This window comes from Heptranchias perlo, unplaced genomic scaffold, assembly GCF_035084215.1.
Source record: "Heptranchias perlo isolate sHepPer1 unplaced genomic scaffold, sHepPer1.hap1 HAP1_SCAFFOLD_1306, whole genome shotgun sequence".
Classification (NCBI taxonomy): domain Eukaryota; kingdom Metazoa; phylum Chordata; class Chondrichthyes; order Hexanchiformes; family Hexanchidae; genus Heptranchias; species Heptranchias perlo.
The window spans coordinates 1-25,007 of record NW_027138544.1 but is presented as its reverse complement, the minus strand read 5'-3'; the positions used below and the strand labels follow the sequence as shown (position 1 = coordinate 25,007).

The 25,007-nt window shown below is 47.4% G+C and overlaps 1 protein-coding gene across 1 annotated transcript; it reads left to right on the top strand.

Moving 5' to 3' along the window:
* Positions 1-8,248: 8,248 nt before the first annotated feature.
* On the top strand, positions 8,249-20,314 carry LOC137308422 (interferon-inducible GTPase 5-like). The gene is made up of 2 exons (XM_067977150.1): positions 8,249-8,785; positions 18,417-20,314. Exons 1-2 carry the CDS (start codon positions 8,583-8,585, stop codon positions 18,949-18,951), a joined length of 738 nt encoding a protein of 245 aa, XP_067833251.1. The 5' UTR covers positions 8,249-8,582; the 3' UTR covers positions 18,952-20,314.
* Positions 20,315-25,007: the final 4,693 nt, after the last annotated feature.

Below are 25,007 nucleotides of genomic sequence, written 5' to 3'. Positions count from 1 at the left end.
ACTCCCAGGGCAGGTACAGGGTTAGATACAGAGTAAAGCTCCCTCTACACTGTCCCATCAAACACTCCCAGGGCAAGTACAGCACGGGTTAGATGCAGAGTAAAGCTCCCTCTGCACTGTCCCATCAAACACTCCCAGGGCAGGTACAGGGTTAGATACAGAGTTAAGCTCCCTCTACACTGTCCCATCAAACACTCCCAGGGCAGGCACAGGGTTAGATACAGAGTCAAGCTCCCTCTACACTGTCCCATCAAACACTCCCAGGGCAGGTACAGGGTTAGATACAGAGTAAAGCTCCCTCTACACTGTCCCATCAAACACTCCCAGGGCAGGTACAGCACGGGTTAGATACAGAGTAAAGCTCCCTCTACACTGTCCCATCAAACACTCCCAGGGCAGGTACAGCACGGGTTAGATACAGAGTAAAGCTCCCTCTACACTGTCCCATCAAACACTCCCAGGGCAGGAACAGCACGGGTTAGATGCAGACTAAAGCTCCCTCTACACTGTCCCCTCAAACACTCCCAGGGCAGGTACAGCACGGGTTAGATACAGAGTAAAGCTCCCTCTACACTGTCCCATCAAACACTCCCAGGGCAGGTACAGCACGGGTTAGATACAGAGTAAAGCTCCCTCTACACTGTCCCATCAAACACTCCCAGGGCAGGTACAGGGTTAGATACAGTGTAAAGCTTCCTCTACGCTGTCCCATCAAACACTCCCAGGGCAGGTACAGCACGTGTTAGATACAGAGTAAAGCTCCCTCTGCACTGTCCCATCAAACACTCCCAGGGCAGGTGCAGCACGGGTTAGATACAGAGTAAAGCTCCCTCTACACTGTCCCATCAAACACTCCCAGGGCAGGTACAGGGTTAGATACAGAGTTAAGCTCCCTCTACACTGTCCCATCAAACACTCCCAGGGCAGGTACAGGGTTAGATACAGAGTAAAGCTCCCTCTACACTGTCCCATCAAACACTCCCAGGGCAGGTACAGGGTTAGATACAGAGTAAAGCTCCCTCTACACTGTCCCATCAAACACTCCCAGGGCAGGTACAGCACGGGTTAGATACAGAGTAAAGCTCCCTCTACACTGTCCCATCAAACACTCCCAGTGCAGGTACAGGTTTAGATACAGAGTAAAGCTCCCTCTGCACTGTCCCATCAAACACTCCCAGGGCAGGTACAGCACGGGTTAGATGCAGAGTAAAGCTCCCTCTACACTGTCCCATCAAACACTCCCAGGGCAGGTACAGCACGGGTTAGATACAGAGTAAAGCTCCCTCTACACTGTCCCATCATACACTCCCAGGGCAGGTACAGGGTTTGATACAGAGTAAAGCTCCCTCTACACTGTCCCCTCCAACACTCCCAGGGCAGGTACAGCACGGGTTAGATACAGAGTAAAGCTCCCTCTACACTGACCTCTCTGAGTGAGAATGCCCAATTTTACACGTACCTAATCTTCGTGTTTGCAAAAACTATTTCCTGCAAAATATCTAAATTGAGATTTATGAGGTCAGTAAAGATGAAGGAGGGCCATTCAGCCCATCTTGTTCTTCCTTCCATCGAAACCTCCTGAGAGTTCTGAAATTGTCCTTTCCCACCTTGTTTCCTGTGTCCCTTGGTCCTGCAGGCGTGGATTGTCACGTTTCGAGATTGTTGCCTATTCTTCTGGGATAGTGTTTTTGGTTTAATTTTATTATATTTTGCTGATAGAAAGCCGAGATCAGGATACAGAAGGTTAATTCCGAGACCTCCAGCACACTCTCCTGACTTGATAGCACAAGGTGGTGAATTGGGGGAACAAAAGTGTTGCTCAGAGTTTGAGGTGTTCTTCCCGAAGGTTAATTGGTAACCATTCAAACTGTTGCACACATCAATTAGAGACAATGGTCTGGGAATTATTCGCATATTCCAATACTGCCTAGAGATGTGTCACCACAGATTGGTTTCATTCATTGAGCACAGCAGGAGTCCTAAGCTGGTCAAACAATGTGACTTGACTATTCCGATGTTCTCCTGGCCGGCCCTCTCACCTTGCACCCTTCGTAACCATCAGCTCATCCCAAACTCTGCTGCCCCCGCACCGAGTCCCGTTCTCCCGTCACCCCCTGTGTTCGCTGACCTACACTGGCTCCCGGTCCAGGAACACCTCGATTTTAAAATTCTCATCCTTGTTTTCAAATCACTCCATGGCCTCGCCCCTCCCCTCCCTATCTCTGTAACCTCCCCCCAGCCCCTACAACCCTCCGAGATCTCTGAACTCCTCCAATTCTGGCCTCTTGCGCATCCCTGATTTTAATCGCTCCACCATTGGCGGCCGTGCCTTCAGCCGCCTCGGCCCTAAGCTCTGGAATTCCCTCCCTAAACCTCTCCGCCTCTCTCTCTCCTCCTTTAAGACGCTCCTTAAAACCTACCTCTTTGACCAAGCACCTGTCCTGATATCTCCTTATGTGGCTCGGTGTCAAATTTTGTCTGATAACCGCTCCTGTGAAGCACCTTGGGATGTTTAACTATGTAAAAGGCGCTATATAAATATGCGAGTTGTTGTTGTTTTTGTTGTGCCACGGGGGAAGGCCAGATGTAAAACTTTTGTTCCTTTCTCTCTCTCTCTCTCTTTACAAAAAGATCGCAGTAAGTTTGAAGTTGAAACAGTCAGAGAGACAAAGAACTCTCCCTTTCTAAGTAAATATCAGTCAGTTTTTTAAAAAATCCGTTCATGGGATGTGGGCGTCGCTGGCGAGGCCGGCATTTATTGCCCATCCCTAATTGCCCTTGAGAAGGTGGTGGTGAGCCGCCTTCTTGAACCGCTGCAGTCCGTGTGGTGAAGGTTCTCCCACAGTGCTGTTAGGAAGGGAGTTCCAGGATTTTGACCCAGTGACGATGAAGGAACGGCGATATATTTCCAAGTCGGGATGGCGTGTGACTTGGAGGGGAATGTGCAGGTGGTGTTGTTCCCATCTGTTGTTCAGGGACACTGATTAGTAAAGTGAAGAAAGGGCTCATATCGAGGGCAAACTCTGCATCGTTTATTATTTTGATATTACAAGGAGCGGTGGGAATAGTTGAATCTCACTCTGATGACGGTATTCTCTTCAGTCATGTCTTGCTTCTTAAATGAATCGATTGGCTGGTTTACAAGTGGCCTCGACTCACCTCAAGTGTTCACCAAGGGAGAAATGCTCAAGAGAGCACAGTATTCGGAGAGGGGGGAGAGTATTCGGAGAGGGGGGAGAGTATTCGGAGTGGGGGGAGAGTATTCGGAGAGGGGCAACTGTATCTGGAGGAGGGAGAGTATCCGGAGTGGAGGGACTGTATCCGGAGTGGAGGGACTGTATCCGGAGTGGAGGGACTGTATCCAGAGTGGAGGGAGAGTATCCGGAGTGGGGGGACAGTATCCGGAGGGGGGAGAGTATCCGGAGTGGAGGGAGAGTATCCGGAGTGGAGGGACTGTATCTGGAGGAGGGAGAGTATCCGGAGTGGAGGGAGAGTATCCGGAGTGGAGGGACTGTATCTGGAGGGGGGAGAGTATCCGGAGTGGAGGGACTGTATCTGGAGGGGGGAGAGTATCCGGAGTGGAGGGAGAGTATCCGGAGTGGAGGGAGAGTATCCGGAGTGGAGGGACTGTATCTGGAGGAGGGAGAGTATCCGGAGTGGAGGGAGAGTATCCGGAGTGGGGGGACAGTATCCGGAGGGAGGAGAGTATCCGGGGTGGAGGGAGAGTATCCGGAGTGGAGGGACTGTATCTGGAGGAGGGAGAATATCCGGAGTGGAGGGACTGTATCTGGAGTGGAGGGAGAGTATCCGGAGTGGAGGGACTGTATCTGGAGGGGGGTGAATATCCGGAGTGGAGGGAGAGTATCCGGAGTGGGGGGACAGTATCCGAAGGGGGGGAGAGTATCCGGAGTGGGGGGAGAGTATCCGGAGTGGGGGGAGAGTATCCGGAGTGGGGGGACAGTATCCGGAGTGGAGGGAGAGTATCCGGAGTGGAGGGAGAGTATCCGGAGTGGGGGGACAGTATCCGAAGGGGGGGAGAGTATCCGGAGTGGGGGGGCTGTATCTAGAGTGGGGGAGAGGTTTACTGTATGGCCCCCGGGTCATGTAATTAGGATATTATTTTGCATTGCCAGGACAATTTAATATGAAGCATTTGCACTCCATTTTGCACTTGTATAATACTTTGCCCAGTTTTGTTCCCCTCACACGGTGGGTGATATTGGGGCTTTAGAAAGGGTTCCGGGGGGGAGGGGGGCACAAGAATGTTGGTTTGTCGATGACGACAACCGACAATTTATTTTTTATTTCCAATTGATACAGATTGTGGATTATAAAGTCCGATTTCCACAAGGAATGTTTTCCCACACAGAGGAACATTGGAACATAGGAATATCGGAACAGGAGGAGGCCATTCAGCCCCTCGAGCCTGTTCCGCCATTCAATGAGATCATGGTTGATCTGTGACCTAACTCTATATACCCACCATAGCCCCATATCCCTTAATACCATTGGTTAACAAAAATCCATCTATCTCAGATTTAAAATTAGCAATTGAGCTAGCATCAACTGCCATTTCCGGAAGAGAGTTCCAAACTCCTACCACCCTTTGTGTGTAGAAGCATTCCCTAACTTCACTCCTGAAGGACATTGGATGTCAGATGGACCCCAGGGCTGACCTTTCCTTGATTCCCTTTGGGCTTTTTTCTTTGAGTATTGTCGGGTCATCGAGAATCATCCTTTGCCCCTTTCCCCTGTCACAACTATCGCGTTCCCGTGTGTCGGTTGAGATGCCGTATGTTTTTCAGATTGGCCTTTCGGCAATCCTTACATCTTGAGAACTGACTGCCATGAGAGCGTTTACCAAGTCTCAGCTCACCGTAGAACAGGAACATAGGAAATTGAGGGGCAGGAATAGACCAGTTGGTCCATCAGGCCTGCCCCACACCATGAAGGCCAAAGTATCACGACTAGACTCCCACCCCAGATGTAATCTCCTGGGAGAGGCAAAAGAACAGAGAAAAACCCAGGGCCAATAAGGGAACAAATACTCTGGGAAATTCCTCTCTGACCCCCCCCCCCCCCCTCCCTTGGACGATGGAAACCAGTCCAGGAGATCACACGGACCGAGTGTTGTCTATAAAGACTCTTCCCTTCTCTATGATGTGATCTCTGCCCCAGTCAGGAACCAGTCCAGCTCCCTCTTGAACGTTTACAGAGAGTCGGCACCCACCACACCGGCCGGTAACACATTCCAGAGACTCTCTACTCTCGGGGGGAAAGAGGAACCGACCAACACCCAGTCTGTTCCCACTCTCCCATCGTTTAAACTCATGTCACCTGGTCCTCCCCAACCTGTTAAACTGGAAGAATCTGTCAACAGGGACACAATCCAGCCCTTTAATTATTTTATAAACCTCTATCGGTTCTCCACTAAGTAGAGAGACCGAGGTCCTTGGGCAGTCGAGTATCAGGAATTCGAATAAGTGCCTTCTCTGCCCATTTACTCCCAGCGCCTCTACGCCCAACACATTTGCTCTACTGGGGACCTCAGTGTCTGAAATCTTGGGCCACCATCGAACTTTCCTGATCTTCCTGAGGTGGAAGTGACTGAGATTCCTGATGTGGTGACTGTGAGTGATCACACACACACAGTAAGGCTGTTAGAACTATTGCCCTGTACCGGGGCTAAAAGGGTTAAATTACGAGGACAGGTTGCACAGACTGGGCTTGTATTCCCTCGAGTTTAGAAGATTAAGGAGTGATCTAATCGAGGTGTTTATGATGATTGAAGGATTTGATAGGGTGGATAGAGAGAAACTATTTCCTCTGGTGGGGGGAGTCCAGAACAAGGGGGCAGAACCTTAAAATTAGAGCCAGGCCGTTCAGGGGTGATGTCAGGAAGCACTTCTTCACACAAAGGGGAGTGGGAATCTGGAACTCTCTCCCCCAAAATACTGTTGAGGCTGGTAGATTTTTGTTGGGTGAGGGGATTAAGGGTTACGGAACCAAGGCGGGTAAATGGAGTTAAGATACAGATCAGCCATGATCTAATTGAATCGCAGAACTGGCTTGAGGGGCTGAATGGCCTTCTCCTGTTCCCATGTTCCTGTATACTTGCTTATTATTAAACCAAATTCAAATTCTCGAACAGCCATAGAATCTTACAGCACAGAAGGAGGCCATTTGGCCCATGGTGCCTGTGCTAGCGGTGGGGTGGTGGGATTTAAACTCATGCTCTCTGGATTACTAGCCCCATAACATAACCACTACATCATAAATATAAGATAGTCACTAATAAATCCAAAGGGAATTCAGGAGAAATTCTTTACCCAGAGAGTGGTGAGAATGTGGAACTCGCTCCCACAAGGAGTAGTTGAGGTGAATAGTGTGGATACATTTAAGGGGAAGCTCGATAAACACATGAGGGAGAAAGGAATAGAAGGATATGGTGATAGGGTGAGATGAAGTAGGGAGGGAGGAGGCTCGTGTGGAGCATAAACACCAGCACAGACCAGTTGGGCCGAACGGCCTGTTTCTGTGCTGTAGTTTCGATGTAACTCGATGTAACACTGCCCAAATCCTAAGAATAAGTTAATTTTTAAAAAATCGATGCAGGAACACATGACCTGATCAACCAATGGACATCATGGAGCTCCCAGAATTGGCCGAATCCCAGGAATAAATTGGATTATAGAATTTAGGAGAAAGATCAGTGTTGGGTGGGAAATAGAAAATGAAACCGATCATCTAAATCAGTAAAAGAGAAACCAGTTGTACAACTTGGAGCTCTCCTCTTGTACAGTCCTGGCTAACAAATCATTTCAACTGCTGAAACAGTCTTGGTTTGCTTTGAGAAGTCCCTCTCTCTCTCTCTCTCTCCCTCTGTGGTCGCTGCAGCATTAGTGAGGGCTCAGTGAGTTTTGTTTTCCATGTTTTCCCGTGTGATTGTTTTTTTTATCTTTGGCCGTGTGTAAAATCCAGAGATTTAAGGTTAGGCGGGAGTATTGTGTTTAATTCTGGGCACCGCACTTTAGGAAGGATGTCAAGGCCTTAGAGAGGGTGCAGAGGAGATTTACTAGAATGGTTCCAGGGATGAGGGACTTCAGTTATGTGGAGAGACTGGAGAAGCTGGGGTTGTTCTCCTTAGAGCAGAGAAGGTTAAGGGGAGATTTAATTGAGGTGTTCAAAATCATGAGGGGTTTGGATAGAGTAAATAAAGAAAAATTATTTCCAGTGGCAGGAGGGTCGGTAACCAGAGGACACAGATTTAAGGTAATTGGCAAAAGAACCAGAGGGGGAGATGAGAAGAATTTATTTTTACGCAGTGAATTGTTCTGATCTGGAATTCACTGCCTGAAAGGGCGGTGGAAGCAGATTCAATAATAACTTTCAAAAGGGAATTGGATAAATACTTGAAGGGGAAAAATTTACAGGGGAATGGGGAAAGAGCAGGGGGAGTAGTGGGACTAATTGGACAGCTGTACCTGCCCTGGGAGTGTTTGATGGGACAGTGTAGAGGGAGCTTTACTCTGTATCTAACCCGTGCTGTACCTGCCCTGGGAGTGTTTGATGGGACAGTGTAGAGGGAGCTTTACTCTGTATCTAACCCGTGCTGTACCTGCTCTGGGAGTGTTTGATGGGACAGTGTAGAGGGAGCTTTACTCTGTATCTAACCCGTGCTGTACCTGCCCTGGGAGTGTTTGATGGGACAGTGTAGAGGGAGCTTTACTCTGTATCTAACCCGTGCTGTACCTGCCCTGGGAGTGTTTGATGGGACAGTGTAGAGGGAGCTTTACTCTGTATCTAACCCGTGCTGTACCTGCTCTGGGAGTGTTTGATGGGACAGTGTAGAGGGAGCTTTACTCTGTATCTAACACTGTACCTGCCCTGGGAGTGTTTGATGGGACAGTGTAGAGGGAGCTTTACTCTGTATCTAACCCGTGCTGTACCTGCCCTGGGAGTATTTGATGGGACAGTGTAGAGGGAGCTTTACTCTGTATCTAACCCGTGCTGTACCTGCCCTGGGAGTGTTTGATGGGACAGTGTAGAGGGAGCTTTACTCTGTATCTAACCCGTGCTGTACCTGCCCTGGGAGCGTTTGATGGGACAGTGTAGAGGGAGCTTTCCTCTGTATCTAACCCGTGCTGTACCTGCCCTGGGAGTGTTTGATAAATGAAGTGTTTCTTATACTGATGCTGTTTTACATTGTCAGGGGGATGATATTTGATTGTTCTCGTGTTTCGCTGACTTTCTCTCCGTGGGGTCACGGATCAGCTCTAAAAAAACGGATGCACCTGGATTGCAGTGGTTCGGGCACCAGGTGCGGGAAAGACATCGCTGATTAACACTTTGCGAGATGTTGGGGACGGGGGAGTGTCTCCAGCCCCTAATACTGGATCGGCCGTCTCGTACGGTCACCCAAAACATCCCAACGTAACAGTCTGGGAGTTTCCATCGAACAGTGGGAGCAACATCGGATTGGACCAGTGTGACCTGCTCATCATCGTCTCCCCCTTGGATAGGTTTTCTGCTGATTATACCAAGCTCGCCAAAGATGCCCTGGCTCCAGGGTCGACATTGATATGAAAATGTATGGGACCATAATTAGTACCGTACATCAACTCGATTCAGTACTTGAAGACATCACCTCACTGTGTCATCATTCGTTAGCAGAAGAGGGCCTGCAATCCCCAACAATTTTCCTGGTGTCCAACAGCGACTCTGATCTCTATCATTTCCCCTCATTCCATAACACCATCGAAGACAAAATTGGTGAACTCAAGAGGTATGTTTGACTTTGGTAAAAAGTTAATCTTCCGATGGCTCACGATGTGACATTGAACCTTACAGACCACCGACCAATCCCAGTAAGTCAGCCCATAAAATGGCCAGGACGCTAAATTAGGCCACAGCGACGCTAGGCTGGGTGGGGAAACTAAACCCAGGGACCCCAGGGATACTTAAGAAAAGACATACTTGCTCTCGAGGCAGTACAAAGAAGGTTCACTCGGTTAATCCCGGGGATGAGGGGGCGGATATATGAGGAGAGGTTGAGTAGATTGGGACTCTACTCATTGGAGTTCAGAAGAATGAGAGGCGATCTTATTGAAACATATAAGATTGTGAAGGGGCTTGATCGGGTGGATGCAGTAAGGATGTTCCCAAGGATGGGTGAAACTAGAACTAGGGGGCATAATCTTAGAATAAGGGGCTGCTCTTTCAAAACTGAGATGAGGAGAAACTTCTTCACTCAGAGGGTGGTAGGTCTGTGGAATTTGCTGCCCCAGGAAGCTGTGGAAGCTACATCATTAAATAAATTTAAAACAGAAATAGACAGTTTCCTAGAAGTAAAGGGAATTAGGGGTTACGGGGAGCGGGCAGGAAATTGGACATGAATTTAGATTTGAGGTTAGGATCAGATCGGCCATGATCTTATTGAATGGCGGAGCAGGCTCGAGGGGCCGATTGGCCTACTCCTGCTCCTATTTCTTATGTTCTTATGTTCTTAATGTACAGCACAGAAACAGGCCATTCGGCCCAACAGGTCCAAGCCGGTGGTTATGCTCCACAGGAGCCTCCTGCCACCCTTCATCGTCCAACCCCAGCAGCAAATCTTCCCAGGATCAGCAAATCCTTGCAAGGATCCGACTGCTGAACACTCTCCAGTGACCTCTGCTGGAAAGTGAGGAGACTGAATGAGGACAGGATTGGTGACCATCACAGTCATAGAATCAGAGAATCATAGAATCAGAATCATAGAATCAGAATCAGAGAATCAGAGAATCAGAATCAGAGAATCAGAATCATAGAATCAGAATCAGAGAATCAGAATCATAGAATCAGAGAATCAGAATCAGAGAATCAGAATCATAGAATCAGAATCAGAGAATCAGAGAATCAGAATCAGAGAATCAGAATCATAGAATCAGAATCAGAGAATCAGAATCATAGAATCAGAATCAGAGAATCAGAATCATAGAATCAGAGAATCAGAATCAGAGAATCAGAATCATAGAATCAGAATCAGAGAATCAGAATCATAGAATCAGACAATCAGAATCAGAGAATCAGAATCATAGAATCAGAATCAGAGAATCAGAATCATAGAATCAGAGAATCAGAATCATAGAATCAGAGAATCATAGATTCATAGAATCATAGAATTATAGAATCAGAATCATAGAATCAGAATCAGAGAATCAGAATCATAGAATCAGAATCAGAGAATCAGAATCATAGAATCAGACAATCAGAATCAGAGAATCAGAATCATAGAATCAGAATCAGAGAATCAGAATCATAGAATCAGAGAATCAGAATCATAGAATCAGAGAATCATAGATTCATAGAATCAGAGAATCATAGAATCAGAATCATAGAATCAGAATCAGAGAATCAGAGAATCAGAATCAGAGAATCAGAATCATAGAATCAGAATCAGAGAATCAGAATCATAGAATCAGACAATCAGAATCAGAGAATCAGAATCATAGAATCAGAATCAGAGAATCAGAATCATAGAATCAGAGAATCAGAATCATAGAATCAGAGAATCATAGATTCATAGAATCATAGAATTATAGAATCATAGAAACATATAATCATAGAATCACAGGAGCATAAAATCATAGAAATATAGAATCATAAAAGCTTAACTGTGCGTGAACATCTATCCAATAGTGATCATAACATGATCGAGTTCAATGTAGTGTTTGAAAGGGAAAAAAGTGAATCAGCTGCTAAGATTCTAGACTTGGGCAAGGCCGACTTCAATGGGATGAGACAGAGACTGTCCACAGTAAACTGGGCAAATCTGTTAATGGGTAAAACGACTGATGATCAGTGGGAAATGTTTAAAGAAACATTTAACGTGATACAGAATCGGTTTATACCCCTGAGGGGCAAGAACTCTACTTGCCAAAAAAACAGCCATGGACAACTAAAGAGGTAAGGGACAGTATAAGACATAAGGAAAGGGCATACAAAAAGGCAAAAAATGGCACAGATCCTGGCGAATGGGAAAGATACAAAGATCAACAAAGGGTCACAAAACAGATAGTAAGAGCTACAAAAAGAGAGTGTGAAAAGAAACTTGCAAGGGATATCAAAACCAATACGAAGAACTTTTATAGTTATATTAGGAAAAAGAGGGTGGTCAGGAGCAGTGTTGGCCCCTTAAAAACTGAAAGTGGGGATATTGTCATTGACAATGGGGAAATGGTGGACATGTTGAACAATTACTTTGCATCAGTATTTACAGTAGAAAAAGAGGACAGCATGCCAGAAATCCCAAGAAAACTAATATTGAATCGGGGACAGGGACTCAATAAAATTAACATAAGTAAAGCAACAGTAATGAAGAAAATAATAGCACTAAAGAGTGACAAATCCCCAGGACCAGATGGTTTCCATCCCAGGGTTTTAAAGGAAGTAGGTGAGCACATTGCAGATGCCCTAACTATAATCTTTCAAAGTTCTCTAGATTCAGGAACTGACCCTCTGGATTGGAAAATTGCACATGTCACTCCGCTTTTTAAGAAAGGAGAGAGAGGGAAACCAGGGAATTATAGACCAGTTAGCCTAACATCTGTTGTGGGGAAAATGCTGGAGTCTATAATTAAGGATAGGGTGACTGAACACCTCGAGAATTTTCAGTTAATCAGAGAGAGCCAGCATGGATTTGTGAAAGGTAGGTCGTGCCTGACAAACCTGATTGAATTCTTTGAAGAGGTGACTAAAGTAGTGGACAGGGGAATGTCAATGGATGTTATTTATGTGGACTTCCAGAAGGCATTTGATAAGGTCCCACATAAGAGACTGTTAGCTAAGATAGAAGCCCATGGAATCAAGGGAAAAGTACGGACTTGGTTAGGAAGTTGACTGAGCGAAAGGCGACAGAGAGTAGGGATAATGGGAAGGTACTCACATTGGCAGGATGTGACTAGTGGAGTCCCGCAGGGATCTGTCTTGGGGCCTCAATTATTCACAATATTTATTAACGACTTAGATGAAGGCATAGAAAGTCTCATATCTAAGTTTGTCGATGACACAAAGATTGGTGGCATTGTAAGCAGTGTAGATGAAAACATAAAATTACAAACCAAATTGATAGATTAGGTGAATGGGCAAAACTGTGGCAAATGGAATTCAATGTAGGCAAATGTGAGGTCATCCACTTTGGATCAAAAAAGGATAGAACAGGTTACTTTCTAAATGGTGAAAAGTTAAAAACAGTGGATGTCCAAAGGGACTTAGGGGTTCAGGTACATAGATCATTGAAGTGTCATGAACAGATGCAGTAAATAATCAATAAGGCTAATGGAATGCTGGCCTTTATATCTAGAGGACTAGAGTACAAGGGGGCAGAAGTTATGCTGCAGCTATACAAAACCCTGGTTAGACCGCACCTGGAGTACTGTGAGCAGTTCTGGGCACCGCACCTTCGGAAGGACATATTGGCCTTGGAGGGAGTGCAGCGTAGGTTTACTAGAATGATACCCGGACTTCAAGGGTTAAGTTACGAGGAGAGATTACACTAATTGGGGTTGTATTCTCTAGAGTTTCGAAGGTTAAGGGTTGATCTGATCGAAGTTTATAAGATATTAAGGGGAACGGTTAGGGTGGATAGAGAGAAACTATTTCCGCTGTTTGGGGATTCTAGGAGCAGGGGGCACAGTCTAAAAATTAGAGCCAGACCTTTCAGGGGCGAGATTAGAAAACATTTCTACACACAAAGGGTGGTAGAAGTTTGGAACTCTCTTTCGCAAACGGCAATTGATACTAGCTCAATTGCTAAATTTAAATCTGAGATAGATAGCTTTTTGGCAACCAAAGGTATTAAGGGATATGGGCCAAAGGCAGGTATATGGAGTTAGATCACAGATCCGCCATGATCTTATCAAATGGCAAAGCAGTCACGAGGGGCTGAATGGCCTACTCCTGTTCCTATGTTCCTATAGAATTACAGAAACATAGAATCATAGAATCATAAAATCAGAGAAATATAGAATCACAGAAAAATAGAATCATAGAAAATTAGAATCATAAAATCAGAGAAACATAGAATCATAGAAACATAGAATCATAGAAACATAGAATCATAGAAACATAGAATCATAGAATCATAGAAACATAGAATCTCAGAATCTTAGAATCATAGGAACAGAGATTCATCAAAACAATCTGTAATTTCTTAAAGCAGCGGAAATGATTTCCTCTTTGACGTCCCCCTGTCACAGGGTGACATAACGCTGTTGTGTAAAGTGCTGTAGCAGGCAAATTTCAACATTCAGGAGAGACCGCAAAAGACGGTGGTAGAGGTCGCGGGTTTGGGAGGTGCTGTTGAAGAAGCCTTGGCGAGTTGCTGCAGTGCATCCTGTGGATGGTACACACTGCAGGCACTGTGCACCGATGGTGAAGGGAGTGAATGTTTAGGGTGGTGGATGGGGTGCCAATCAAGCGGGCTGCTTTATCTTGGATGGTGTCGAGCTTCTTGAGTGTTGTTGGAGCTGCACTCATCCAGGCAAGCGGAGAGTATTCCATCACTCTCCTGACTTGTGCCTTGTAGATGGTGGAAAGGCTTTGGGGAGTCAGGAGGTGAATCACTCGCTGCAGAATACCCAGCCTCTGACCTGCTCTCATAGCCACAGTATTTATTTGGCTGGTCCAGTTTAGTTTCTGGTCAATGGTGACCCCCAGGATGTTGATGGTGGGGGATTCGGCGATGGTAATGCTGTTGAATGTCAAGGGGAGGTGGTTAGACTCTCTCTTGTTGGAGATGGTCATTGCCTGGCACTTATCTGGCGCGAATATTACTTGCCACATATGAGCCCAAGCCTGGATGTTGTCCAGGTCTTGCTGCATGCTGGCTCAGACTACTTCATTATTTGAGGGGTTGCGAATGGAACTGAACACTGTGCAATCATCAGCGAACATCCCCATTCTGACCTTATGATGGAGGGAAGGTCATTGATGAAGCAGCTGAAGATGGTTGGGCCTAGGACACTGCCTTGAGGAACTCCTGCAGCAATGTCCTGGGGCTGAGATGATTGGCCTCCAACAACCACTACCATCTTCCTTTGTGCTAGGTATGACTCCAGCCACTGGAGAGTTTTCCCCCTGATTCCCATTGACTTCAATTTTACTGGGGCTCCTTGGTGCCACACTCGGTCAAATGCTGCCTTGATGTCAAGGGCAGTCACTCTCACCTCCCCTCTGGAATTCAGCTCTTTGTCCATGTTTGGACCAAGGCTGTAATGAGGTCTGGAGCCGAGTGGTCCTGGCGGAACCCAAACTGAGCATCGGTGAGCAGGTTATTGGTGAGTAAGTGCCGCTTGATAGCACTGTCAACGACACCTTCCATCACTTTGCTGATGATTGAGAGTAGACTGATGGGGCGGTAATTGGCCGGATTGGATTTGTCCTGCTTTTTGTGGACAGGACATACCTGGGCAATTTTCCACATTGTTGGGTAAATGCCAGTGTTGTAGCTGTACTGGAACAGCTTGGCTAGAGGAACAATGGTTTCTCTTCCTGCTCCCGTACCGTTACCTCTGGAGTCCTCGGCCCTTCTTGCTGACTCTTCACGACATCATTACAGACATGGGGTCAGATTCTATATGCACGTTGATGACATCCAGCTCTACCTCTCCGCCACCTCTCTCGAGCCCACCACTGCCTCTTGTGTTGTCAGATTGCTTCTCCCACATGCAGTCCTGGCTGAGCCACAGTTTCCTTTGGTTAAACAGTGGGAAGACTGAAGCCATCATCTTCGGCCCCCGCCACAAACTCTGTACCCTCACCACCAATTCCATCCCCCTCTCTGGCCACTGTCAGGCTGAACCAGACTGTATGCTAACTTGGCGTCCTAATCATCTCTGAGCTGAGGTTCCAAACCCATATTAAAGTGGACTGAGAAAATAGATTAAAGGGTAAAACGGTACATGAGCAGTGGTGTTCGTTTAAGGAGTTATTTTACAACTTTCAAAAAATATATATTCCACTGAGGAAAAGAGGGTGTAAAAGAAATGACAGCCATCCATGGCTAAGTAAAGAAATTAAGGATAGTATCCGACTAAAAACAAGGACATATAAGGTAGCCAAACTTAGTGGGAGGATAGAAGATTGGGAAGTCTTCAAAAGACAGCAAAAAGTAACGAAAGGATTGATTAAGAAAGGGAAGATAGATTATGAAAATAAATTAGCAAAAAATATAAAAATAGATAGCAAGAGTTTCTACAGTTATATAAAAAGAAAAAGGGTGGCTCAGGCAAACTTAGGTCCCTTAGAGGATGAGACCGGGAAATTAATGGTGGGAAACATGGAGATGGCAAAAATGCTGAACAAATATTTTGTTTCAGTCTTTACGGTAGAGGACACTAAGAATATCCCAACACTGGACAAACAGGGGGCTCGAGGGGGGGAGGAGCTAAACACGATTAAAATCACTAAGGAATTGGTACTCAGTAAATTAATGGGACTCAAGGCGGATAAATCCCCTGGACCCGATGGCTTACATCCTAGGGTCTTGAGGGAAGTGGCAGTAGGGATTGTGGATGCTTTGGTAATAATTTTCCAAAATTCTCTGGACTCGGCAAAGGTTCCGGCAGATTGGAAAACTGCTAATGTAACACCCTTATTTAAAGAGGGTAGTAGGCAGAAGGCTGGAAATTATAGACCAGTTAGCCTAACATCTGTGGTGGGTAAAATTTTGGAGTCTATTATTAAGGAGACAGTAGCGGAACATTTGGATAAACATAATTTAATAGGACAAAGTCAGCATGGCTTTACGAAGGGGAAGTCATGTCTGACAAATTTGCTTGAGTTCTTTGAGGACATAACGTACAGGGTGGATAAAGGGGAACCAGTGGACGTAGTGTATTTAGACTTCCAGAAGGCATTCGACAAGGTGCCACATAAAAGATTATTGCTCAAGATAAAGAATCACTGGATTGGGGGTAATATTCTGGCATGGGTGGAGGATTGGTTATCTAACAGGAAGCAGAGAGTTGGGATAAATGGTTCATTCTCGGACTGGCAACCAGTAGCCAGTGGTGTTCCGCAGGGGTCGGTGCTGGGTCCCCAATTCTTTACAATCTATATTAACGATTTGGAGGAGGGGACCGAGTGTAACATATCAAAGTTTGCAGATGATACAAAGATGGGAGGGAAAGTAGAGAGTGAGGAGGACATAAAAAACCTACAAGGGGATATAGACAGGCTGGGTGAGTGGGCGGAGATTTGGCAGATGCAATACAATATTGGAAAATGTGAGGTTATGCACTTTGGCAGGAAAAGTCAGAGAGCAAGTTATTATCTTAATGGCGAGAAACTGGAAAGTACTGCAGTACAAAGGGATCTGGGGGTCCTAGTGCAAGAAAATCAAAAAGTTAGTATGCAGGTGCAGCAGGTGATCAAGAAGGCCAACGGAATGTTGGCTTTTATTGCTCGGGGGATAGAATATAAAAACAAGGAGGTATTGCTGCAGTTATATAAGGTATTGGTGAGACCGCACCTGGAATACTGCATACAGTTTTGGTCTCCATACTTAAGAAAAGACATACTTGCTCTCGAGGCAGTACAAAGAAGGTTCACTCGGCTAATCCCGGGGATGAGGGGGCGGACATATGAGGAGAGGTTGATTAGATTGGGACTCTACTCATTGGAGTTCAGAAGAATGAGAGGCGATCTTATTGAAACATATAAGATTGTGAAGGGGCTTGATCGGGTGGATGCGGTAAGGATGTTCCCAAGGATAGATGAAACTAGAACTAGGGGGCATAATCTTAGAATAAGGGGCTGCTCTTTCAAAACTGAGATGAGGAGAAACTTCTTCACTCAGACGGTAGTAGGTCTGTGGAATTTGCTGCCCCAGGAAGCTGTGGAAGCTACATCATAAAATAAATTTAAAACAGAAATAGACAGTTTCCTAGAAGTAAAGGGAATTAGGGGTTACGGGGAGCGGGCAGGAAATTGGACATGAAGTTAGATTTGAGGTTAGGATCAGATCAGCCATGATCTTATTGAATGGCGGAGCAGGCTCGAGGGGCCGATTGGCCTACTCCTGCTCCTATTTCTTATGTTCTTATGTTCTTATATCCTCTCCATCACAAAGACCACTTACTTTCAACTCTGTAACATCGCCCGTGTCCACCCCTGCCTCAGCTCATCTGCTGCACAAACCCTCATCCATGTTTTTGTTATCTCCAACTTTGACTTTTCCACTGCTCTCCTGGCCGGCCTCCCACCTTCCACCCTCTGTAAACTTCAGCTCATCCAAAACATTGCTGCCCGTATCCTAACTTGCACCAAGTCCCGTTCACCCCTCATCCCTGAGGAGAGATTGGGTCGACTAAGCCCAATCTCTCAATATATTCACTAGAGTTTAGAAGAATGAGAGGTGATCTCATCGAAACATATAAAATTCTAACAGGACTAGACAGACTAGATGCAGGGAGGATGTTCCCGATGGCTGGGGAGTCCAGAACCAGGGGTCACAGTCTCAGGATACGGGGTATGCTATTTAGAACCGAGATGAGGAGAAATTTCTTCACTCAGAGGGTGGTGAACCTGTGGAATTCTCTACCACAGAAGGCAGTGGAGGCCAAGTCATTAGATGTATTCAAGAAGGAGATAGATATATTTCTTAATGCTAAAGGGATCAAGGGATATGGGGAAAAAACGGGAACAGGGTACTGAGTTAGACGATCAGCCATGATCATTTTGAATGGCGGAGCAGGCCCGAAGGGCCGAATGGCCTACTCTTGCTCCTATTGTCTATGTTTCTATGATTCTGTCCTCGCTGACCTACATTAGCTCCAAGTCCCCAAATGCCTCAAATTTAAAATTCTCATCCTCATATTTAAATCCTACCCGGTCTCTGTAACCTCCTCCAACCCGGCAACGTCCCCTCCGAACTCGCCATTCTTCTGACTCTGGCCTCTTCGTCCCACCATTGCCGTCTGCCACCTAGGTCCCAAGCTCTGGAATTCCCTCCCTAAACCCCCTGGCGACTCCCCACTTCCCTTAAGACCCTCCTCAAAACCCACCTATTTGACTGGGTTTTTGGTGACTCCTCCTAACATTGCCCTGTGTGGCTCAGGACCCATTTCTTTTCCTCGCAGCTCTGTGAAGCACCTTGGGACGTTTTTCTTTATTAAAGACGCTCGAGAAAAATCAAGTTGTTGTTGTTGTTGTTGTTGTAGTAGTAATAGTAGTAGTAGTAGTAGTAGTAGTATATTGCTGGTTCCTAAATCCATCCCATTTTAAGGATTTGGTTGACTTTGGTCGCCTGCCATTCATTGAAGTAGCAAACATCTTGAGCTTGACAAATGTTAACGCTTGTGATGTATTTGTATGTTTAATATTTAATGTAAGATGTTTAACCTCAGTCACCGTGTGCATTGTTACATTTCCAGATATGAAATATTTCAACACATTAGCAAAGAAGGACGAGAAGAAATGGACAGAGCGTTTGAATCAGGAGGACTCCCTGAAGTTGCCTCTAAAATGTTATTGTGCCTCAAATCGACAGACAACGTAACGCTCAATATTGGTGTTATTGGGGAGACGGGAGCTGGGAAGTCCTCCCCGGTCAATGCCATCCGCGATGTCCTCGATGATCAGGGTGGAGCTGCTCCAACTGGAGTAACGGAAACCACAATGGCGCCAACCATGTACCCCCATCCAACGTTTCATAACTGGGAGCTCCCAGGATTAGGGACCTGTAACTTCCAGTTGAACAATTACTTGGAGCAGGTGGGCTTCGAGAGTTACAACTTCTTCATCGTCGTTGCCTCCGAGCGCTTCAAAGAGAATCACGCCAAGCTGGCCAAACGGATTAACGAAAGGGGCAAACAGTTCTACTTTGCCCGTACGAAGATTGACAACGAGATTGAGGCGTCTAAGAAACACCGTCCGTCAGAGTTCGACAGCACCAAATGCTGCAATTGATTCGCTGATGTACTTGGAACAGGACAGGCAGGTGTGAACTCTCCCCAGGTCTTCCTCGTATCAGCCTTCCATTTCAAAGAATACGACTCTGAGTTGCTCCAAGAGACTTTGGAAAGCGAGTTGCCCAAATACAGGAAACAAGCGTTACAGAGATCCTTTGCCACTTCCTGTTCAGGAATCATTGCGAGGAAAAAGAATTTTCTGAGCACGGAGATTTGGGAGATGGCTTTGGTATCACCTGTGGCCACAGCCACTCCCATTCCAGGATTGGGGATTATGTGCGATGTTACAATATTGAAGAAATATCTGCCCAATTACTACAAGATCTTTGGGCTTGATGAGGAGCCCCTCAGAAGAATATCTCTTGAGATCGAGATGCCAGTGGAGGACTTGGAGGGTCAAATACATTCACCCCTCATGAAGAAAATAAGCACGGCCCTTATTTACAAGCTACCGTCCAATAGTGCCGGCAGTGGGATAATGCTGGGCGAGAACTTAGTGCGTGGTCTCCCGCTTGTTGGTTCTGTCGCCCCAGGAGGTGTTGGGTTTGGAACCACATGGAGGATGCTCAACCACTTCCTAGAAGGACAAGGAGTGGATGCTGAGAGAGTGCTGACGTGGGTTATCGATTCGCAGATTGAATAAGTCACAGATGGTGGAGATTGTCAGGAAAAGGGAGTTTGTTAATGGCGGCCCTCCAACTTCCCCTTACACAGTGACTCTACCTCTCCGGGGCTCAGTGAGGAGCACTCTCACCTCTGAGTCAGAAGGTCGTGGGTTCAAGTCCCCCATTAGACTTGAGCACAAAATCCAGCTCAAGGTCTTTCAGATTATGAAAGGGTTTGATAGGGCAGACATGGAGAAAATAAGATCGTCCAATAGGGATCCAATAAATCGAAAGAGGGAATTCAGAGTATTCTTTACCCAGAGAGTGGTGAGAATGTGGAACTCGCTCCCACAAGGAGTAGTTGAGGTTAATAGTATAGATACATTTAAGGGGAAGCTCGATAAACACATGAGGGAGAAAGGAATAGAAGGATATGGTGAGAAGTAGGGAGGGAGAAGGGAGCATAAAACACCAGCATAGACCAGTTGGGCCGAATGGCCTGTTTCAGTGCTGTACATTCTATGTAATTCTATGTAATCCAGGCTGACACTCCCAGTGCAGTACTGAGGGAGCGCTGCACTGTCGGAGGGTCAGTACTGAGGGAGCGCTGCGCTGTCGGAGGGTCAGTACTGAGGGAGCGCTGCGCTGTCGGAGGGTCAGTACTGAGGGAGTGCTGCACTGTCAGAGGGTCAGTACTGAGGGAGCGCTGCGCCGTCGGAGGGTCAGTACTGAGGGAGCGCTGCACTGTCAGAGAGTCAGTACTGAGGGAGTGCTGCACTGTCGGAGGGTCAGTACTGAGGGAGCGCTGCACTGTCAGAGGGTCAGTACTGAGGGAGTGCTGCACTGTCGGAGGGTCAGTACTGAGGGAGTGCTGCACTGTCAGAGGGTCAGTACTGAGGGAGTGCTGCACTGTCGGAGGGTCAGTACTGAGGGAGTGCCGCACTGTTGGAGGGTCAGTACTGAGGGAGTGCCGCACTGTTGGAGGGTCAGTACTGAGGGAGTGCTGCACTGTCGGAGGGTCAGTACTGAGGGAGTGCCGCACTGTTGGAGGGTCAGTACTGAGGGAGTGCTGCACTGTCGGAGGGTCAGTACTGAGGGAGCGCCACACTGTCGGAGGGTCAGTACTGAGGGAGCGCTGCGCTGTCGGAGGGTCAGTACTGAGGGAGCGCCGCGCTGTCGGAGGGTCAGTACTGAGGGAGTGCTGCACTGTCAGAGGGTCAGTACTGAGGGAGTGCTGCACTGTCGGAGGGTCAGTACTGAGGGAGTGCCGCACTGTCGGAGGGTCAGTACTGAGGGAGCGCTGCACTGTCAGAGGGTCAGTACTGAGGGAGTGCTGCACTGTCGGAGGGTCAGTACTGAGGGAGTGCCGCACTGTTGGAGGGTCAGTACTGAGGGAGTGCTGCACTGTCGGAGGGTCAGTACTGAGGGAGTGCTGCACTGTCAGAGGGTCAGTACTGAGGGAGTGCTGCACTGTCGGAGGGTCAGTACTGAGGGAGTGCCGCACTGTTGGAGGGTCAGTACTGAGGGAGTGCCGCACTGTTGGAGGGTCAGTACTGAGGGAGCGCCGCACTGTCAGAGGGTCAGTACTGAGGGAGTGCTGCACTGTTGGAGGGTCAGTACTGAGGGAGTGCTGCACTGTAGGAGGGTCAGTACTGAGGGAGCGCTGCACTGTCGGAGGGTCAGTACTGAGGGAGCGCCGCACTGTCGGAGGGTCAGTACTGAGGGAGCGCTGCACTGTCGGAGGGTCAGTACTGAGGGAGCGCCGCACTGTCGGAGGGGCCGTCTTTTGGATGAGGCGTTAAACCGAGGCCCTGTCTGCCCCTCTCGGGTGGGTGTAAAAGATCCCATGGCACTATTTGAAGAAGAGCAGGGGAGTTCTCCCCAGTGCCCTGGGGCCAATATTTATCCCTCAACCAACATCACTAAAAAACGGATGATCGGGTCATTATCTCATTGCTGTTTGTGGGATCTTGCTGTGCTCAAATTGTCTGCTGCGTTTCCTACATTACAACAGTGACTACACTTCAAAAAGTACTTCATTGGCTGTGATGTTCTTTGGGACATAATGAGGTCTCTCTTTCTTTCTTTCCCTCTTGCTCTCTTTCCCGGGCTTGAAGGGTTAAATTATGAGGCCATCTTGCATAGACTTAGCTTGTGTTCCCTCGAGTTTGGAAGGTTGAGAGTTGATCTGATTGAGGTGTTTAAAATGATAAAGGGATTTGATAGGGTAGATAGAGAGAATCGAGGAGTATGTTTGATCAAAGCCCCAACCACTGGACTCAATATTCACCCCATCCACCACCCTAAACATTCACTCCCTTCACCACCGGCGCACTGTGGCTGCAGTGTGTACCATCCACAGGATGCACTGCAGCAACTCGCCAAGGCTTCTTCGACAGCACCTCCCAAACCCGCGATCTCTACCACCTAGAAGGACAAGGGCAGCAGGCACATGGGAACAACACCACCTGCACGTTCCCCTCCAAGTCACACACCATCCCGACTTGGAAATATATCGCCGTTCCTTCATTGTTGCTGGGTCAAAATCCTGGAACTCCCTTCCTAACAGCACTGTGGGAGAACCGTCACCACACGGACTGCAGCGGTTCAAGAAAGCGGCTCACCACCACCTTCTCAAGGGCAATTAGGGATGGGCAATAAATGCCGGCCTCGCCAGCGACGCCCACATCCTGAGAATGAATAATTTGTGACAAGAAGCAGTTGGACTGACGGTGCAAGAAAACAGAACGTTCCTTCATTTCATGGGACCAGTTGTGAACTTTGACATTTCGGAACGAGTTACAAATGCCGGTGATGTAAGATTTATTTACTATAAAAGGGGGAAGGAACAGAAAACCGAGCCGGGAGTAAAACAGGCTGCCGATTTGCTATTGCCCGTTTTTGGACTATCGCCCAAGATGAGCTTCACTCCTCGTGTGTCTGAATCTTTATTGGACTTGACCTTTCTTATTAATCAGTCCTGGAATCTGCTGTGAGTGGTGGTGGCAGACTGAATGCGAGCGATGGTGGTCATTGGTTTTGGTGATGTCGATGGGTTTGAACGACCACTGATGGGGAGCGAGAGGCCGTGCCGATGAGGTGGAAATGATGAAGGACCCAGATGGACCGTGAACTTGCTGGGCTAACCTGCTCGATGCGCAGGCTGAGACCAAAGTAATTCTTCACTCTGTCAGCTGAGGGCAATCAATCGTCAGTTTGCTCCAGGGCTGTTTCTAAAAACCTGCTCTTTACAACGTGGTTTGAATAATAAAGAAATGGGGCTGATAATGGTGAGAGGTACAGGCAGCGGAGTAACCGGGTAATATGGTGGGAGGGTGAGAAGGTGGGGTTGGGGGATATGGGGAGAGGGTGAGATTGGGGGATACGGTGAGAGGGTGGGATTGGGGGATATGGTGAGAAGGTGGGATTGGGGGATATGGTGAGAAGGTGGGATTGGGGGATATGGTGAGAGGGTGGGATTGGGGGATATGGTGAGAGGGTGGGATTGGGGGATATGGTGAGAAGGTGGGATTGGGGGATATGGTGAGAAGGTGGGATTGGGGGATATGGTGAGAAGGTGGGATTGGGGGATATGGTGAGAAGGTGGGATTGGGGGATATGGTGAGAGGGTGGGATTGGGGGATATGGTGAGAGGGTGGGATTGGGGGATATGGTGAGAGGGTGAGATTGGGGGATATGGTGAGAAGGTGGGATTGGGGATATGGTGAGAGGGTGGGATTGGGGGATATGGTGAGAGGGTGGGATTGGGGGATATGGTGAGAGGGTGGGATTGGGGGATATGGTGAGAAGGTGGGATTGGGGATATGGTGAGAGGGTGGGATTGGGGGATATGGGGAGAGGGTGGGATTGGGGGATATGGTGAGAAGGTGAGGTTGGGGATATGGTGAGAGGGTGGGTTTGGGGGATATGGTGAGAGGGTGGGATTGGGGGATATGGTGAGAAGGTGAGGTTGGGGATATGGTGAGAGGGTGGGATTGGGGGATATGGGGAGAGGGTGGGATTGGGGGATATGGTGAGAAGGTGAGGTTGGGGATATGGTGAGAGGGTGGGATTGGGGGATATGGTGAGAAGGTGGGATTGGGGGATATGGTGAGAGGGTGGGTAGGTGGGGTTGAGAGATGCAAAGATGCAATCATGAATGTTTCTCAGTTGAAATTCTTTGCTGTAAACTTGGGAAAGTCGGAATCGCTCCACTAATTGAAAGAGAATAAGTGAGAAACAGCCAATCAAGCGAATAGCATGACTTTATTCAAGAACTAATTTTAGAAACGAGCAATCTCTGTGTTAATTAAAAACCAGGCTATGCCGCATTGTATTTACAGGGACTTCCGACATTTGAACCAAGCTTGTTTATTAATAATCTGTGGTTTTCCACTTTGAGCAACACATATTGGCCCTGAAATTCCAGAGGCTACTGGCATGATCTTGCACCGTAACCCTGGGAGACCGGGAAACCCACCCTGGGAATTCAGGGGCACTGCGTTAGTTTTTATCTGCCTGATTCCAGCATCACTTGGTGTGGTTTCTCACCAATGAGGGACCATCTCTTGGGAGAGATCACTTTACACTGGTGGAATAGATGCTCTTAAAAGATTGGTTCCACACTCCTTTGTAAATAAACTAAATGGTACAATTCTAAAAGGAGGTGCAGGAACAGAGAGACCTGGGGGTGAATGTACACAAATCGCTGAAGGTGGCAGGACAAGTTGAGAAGGCTGTTAAAAAAGCATATGGGATCGTGGGCTTTATTAATAGAGGCAGAGAGTACAAAAGCAAGGAAGTTATGCTAAACCTTTATAAATCATTGATTAGGCCTCAGCTGGAGTATTGTGTCCAATTCTGGGCACCGCACTTTAGGAAGGATGTCAGTGATGTGGAGAGACTGGAGAAGCTGGGGTTGTTCTCCTTAGAGCAGAGAAGGTTAAGGGGAGATTTAATAGAGATGTTCAAAATTAGATGGGGCTTTGACAGGTGGGCAGAACCCAAGCACTGCGCGTGTGTCTGATATTAATGGTCAACGGTTAGTGATCTCTCCGTTCGATTCCACTGACCGAGGTGATAGAGTTAGCTGAAGTAGGGAGGGAGGAGGCCCGTGTGGAGTATAAACACCGGCATGGACCAGTCGGGCCGAATGGCCTGTTTCTGTGCTGTAGTGTTGATGTAACTCCATGTAATATGTGACAATACCAGACCTTGCAATAATTCATGTACCAGTTCAGTGCTGTGCGGGCGATACGTTTTATTGAAGATATGTGGCACAGAACAGGGTGAAAGACCAGATAGATACATTGCCCTGGAACAGCAGTGAGTCAGGATAAAGCAGGGGTTAGAACCGTGCCCAGCTTTATTCAGCTTGGGTTGTTAATGTTTGGACCTGGAACCTCGCCTCTGAGGTAAACTAACACGACCTGTAAAAGGCAGTGAGCCT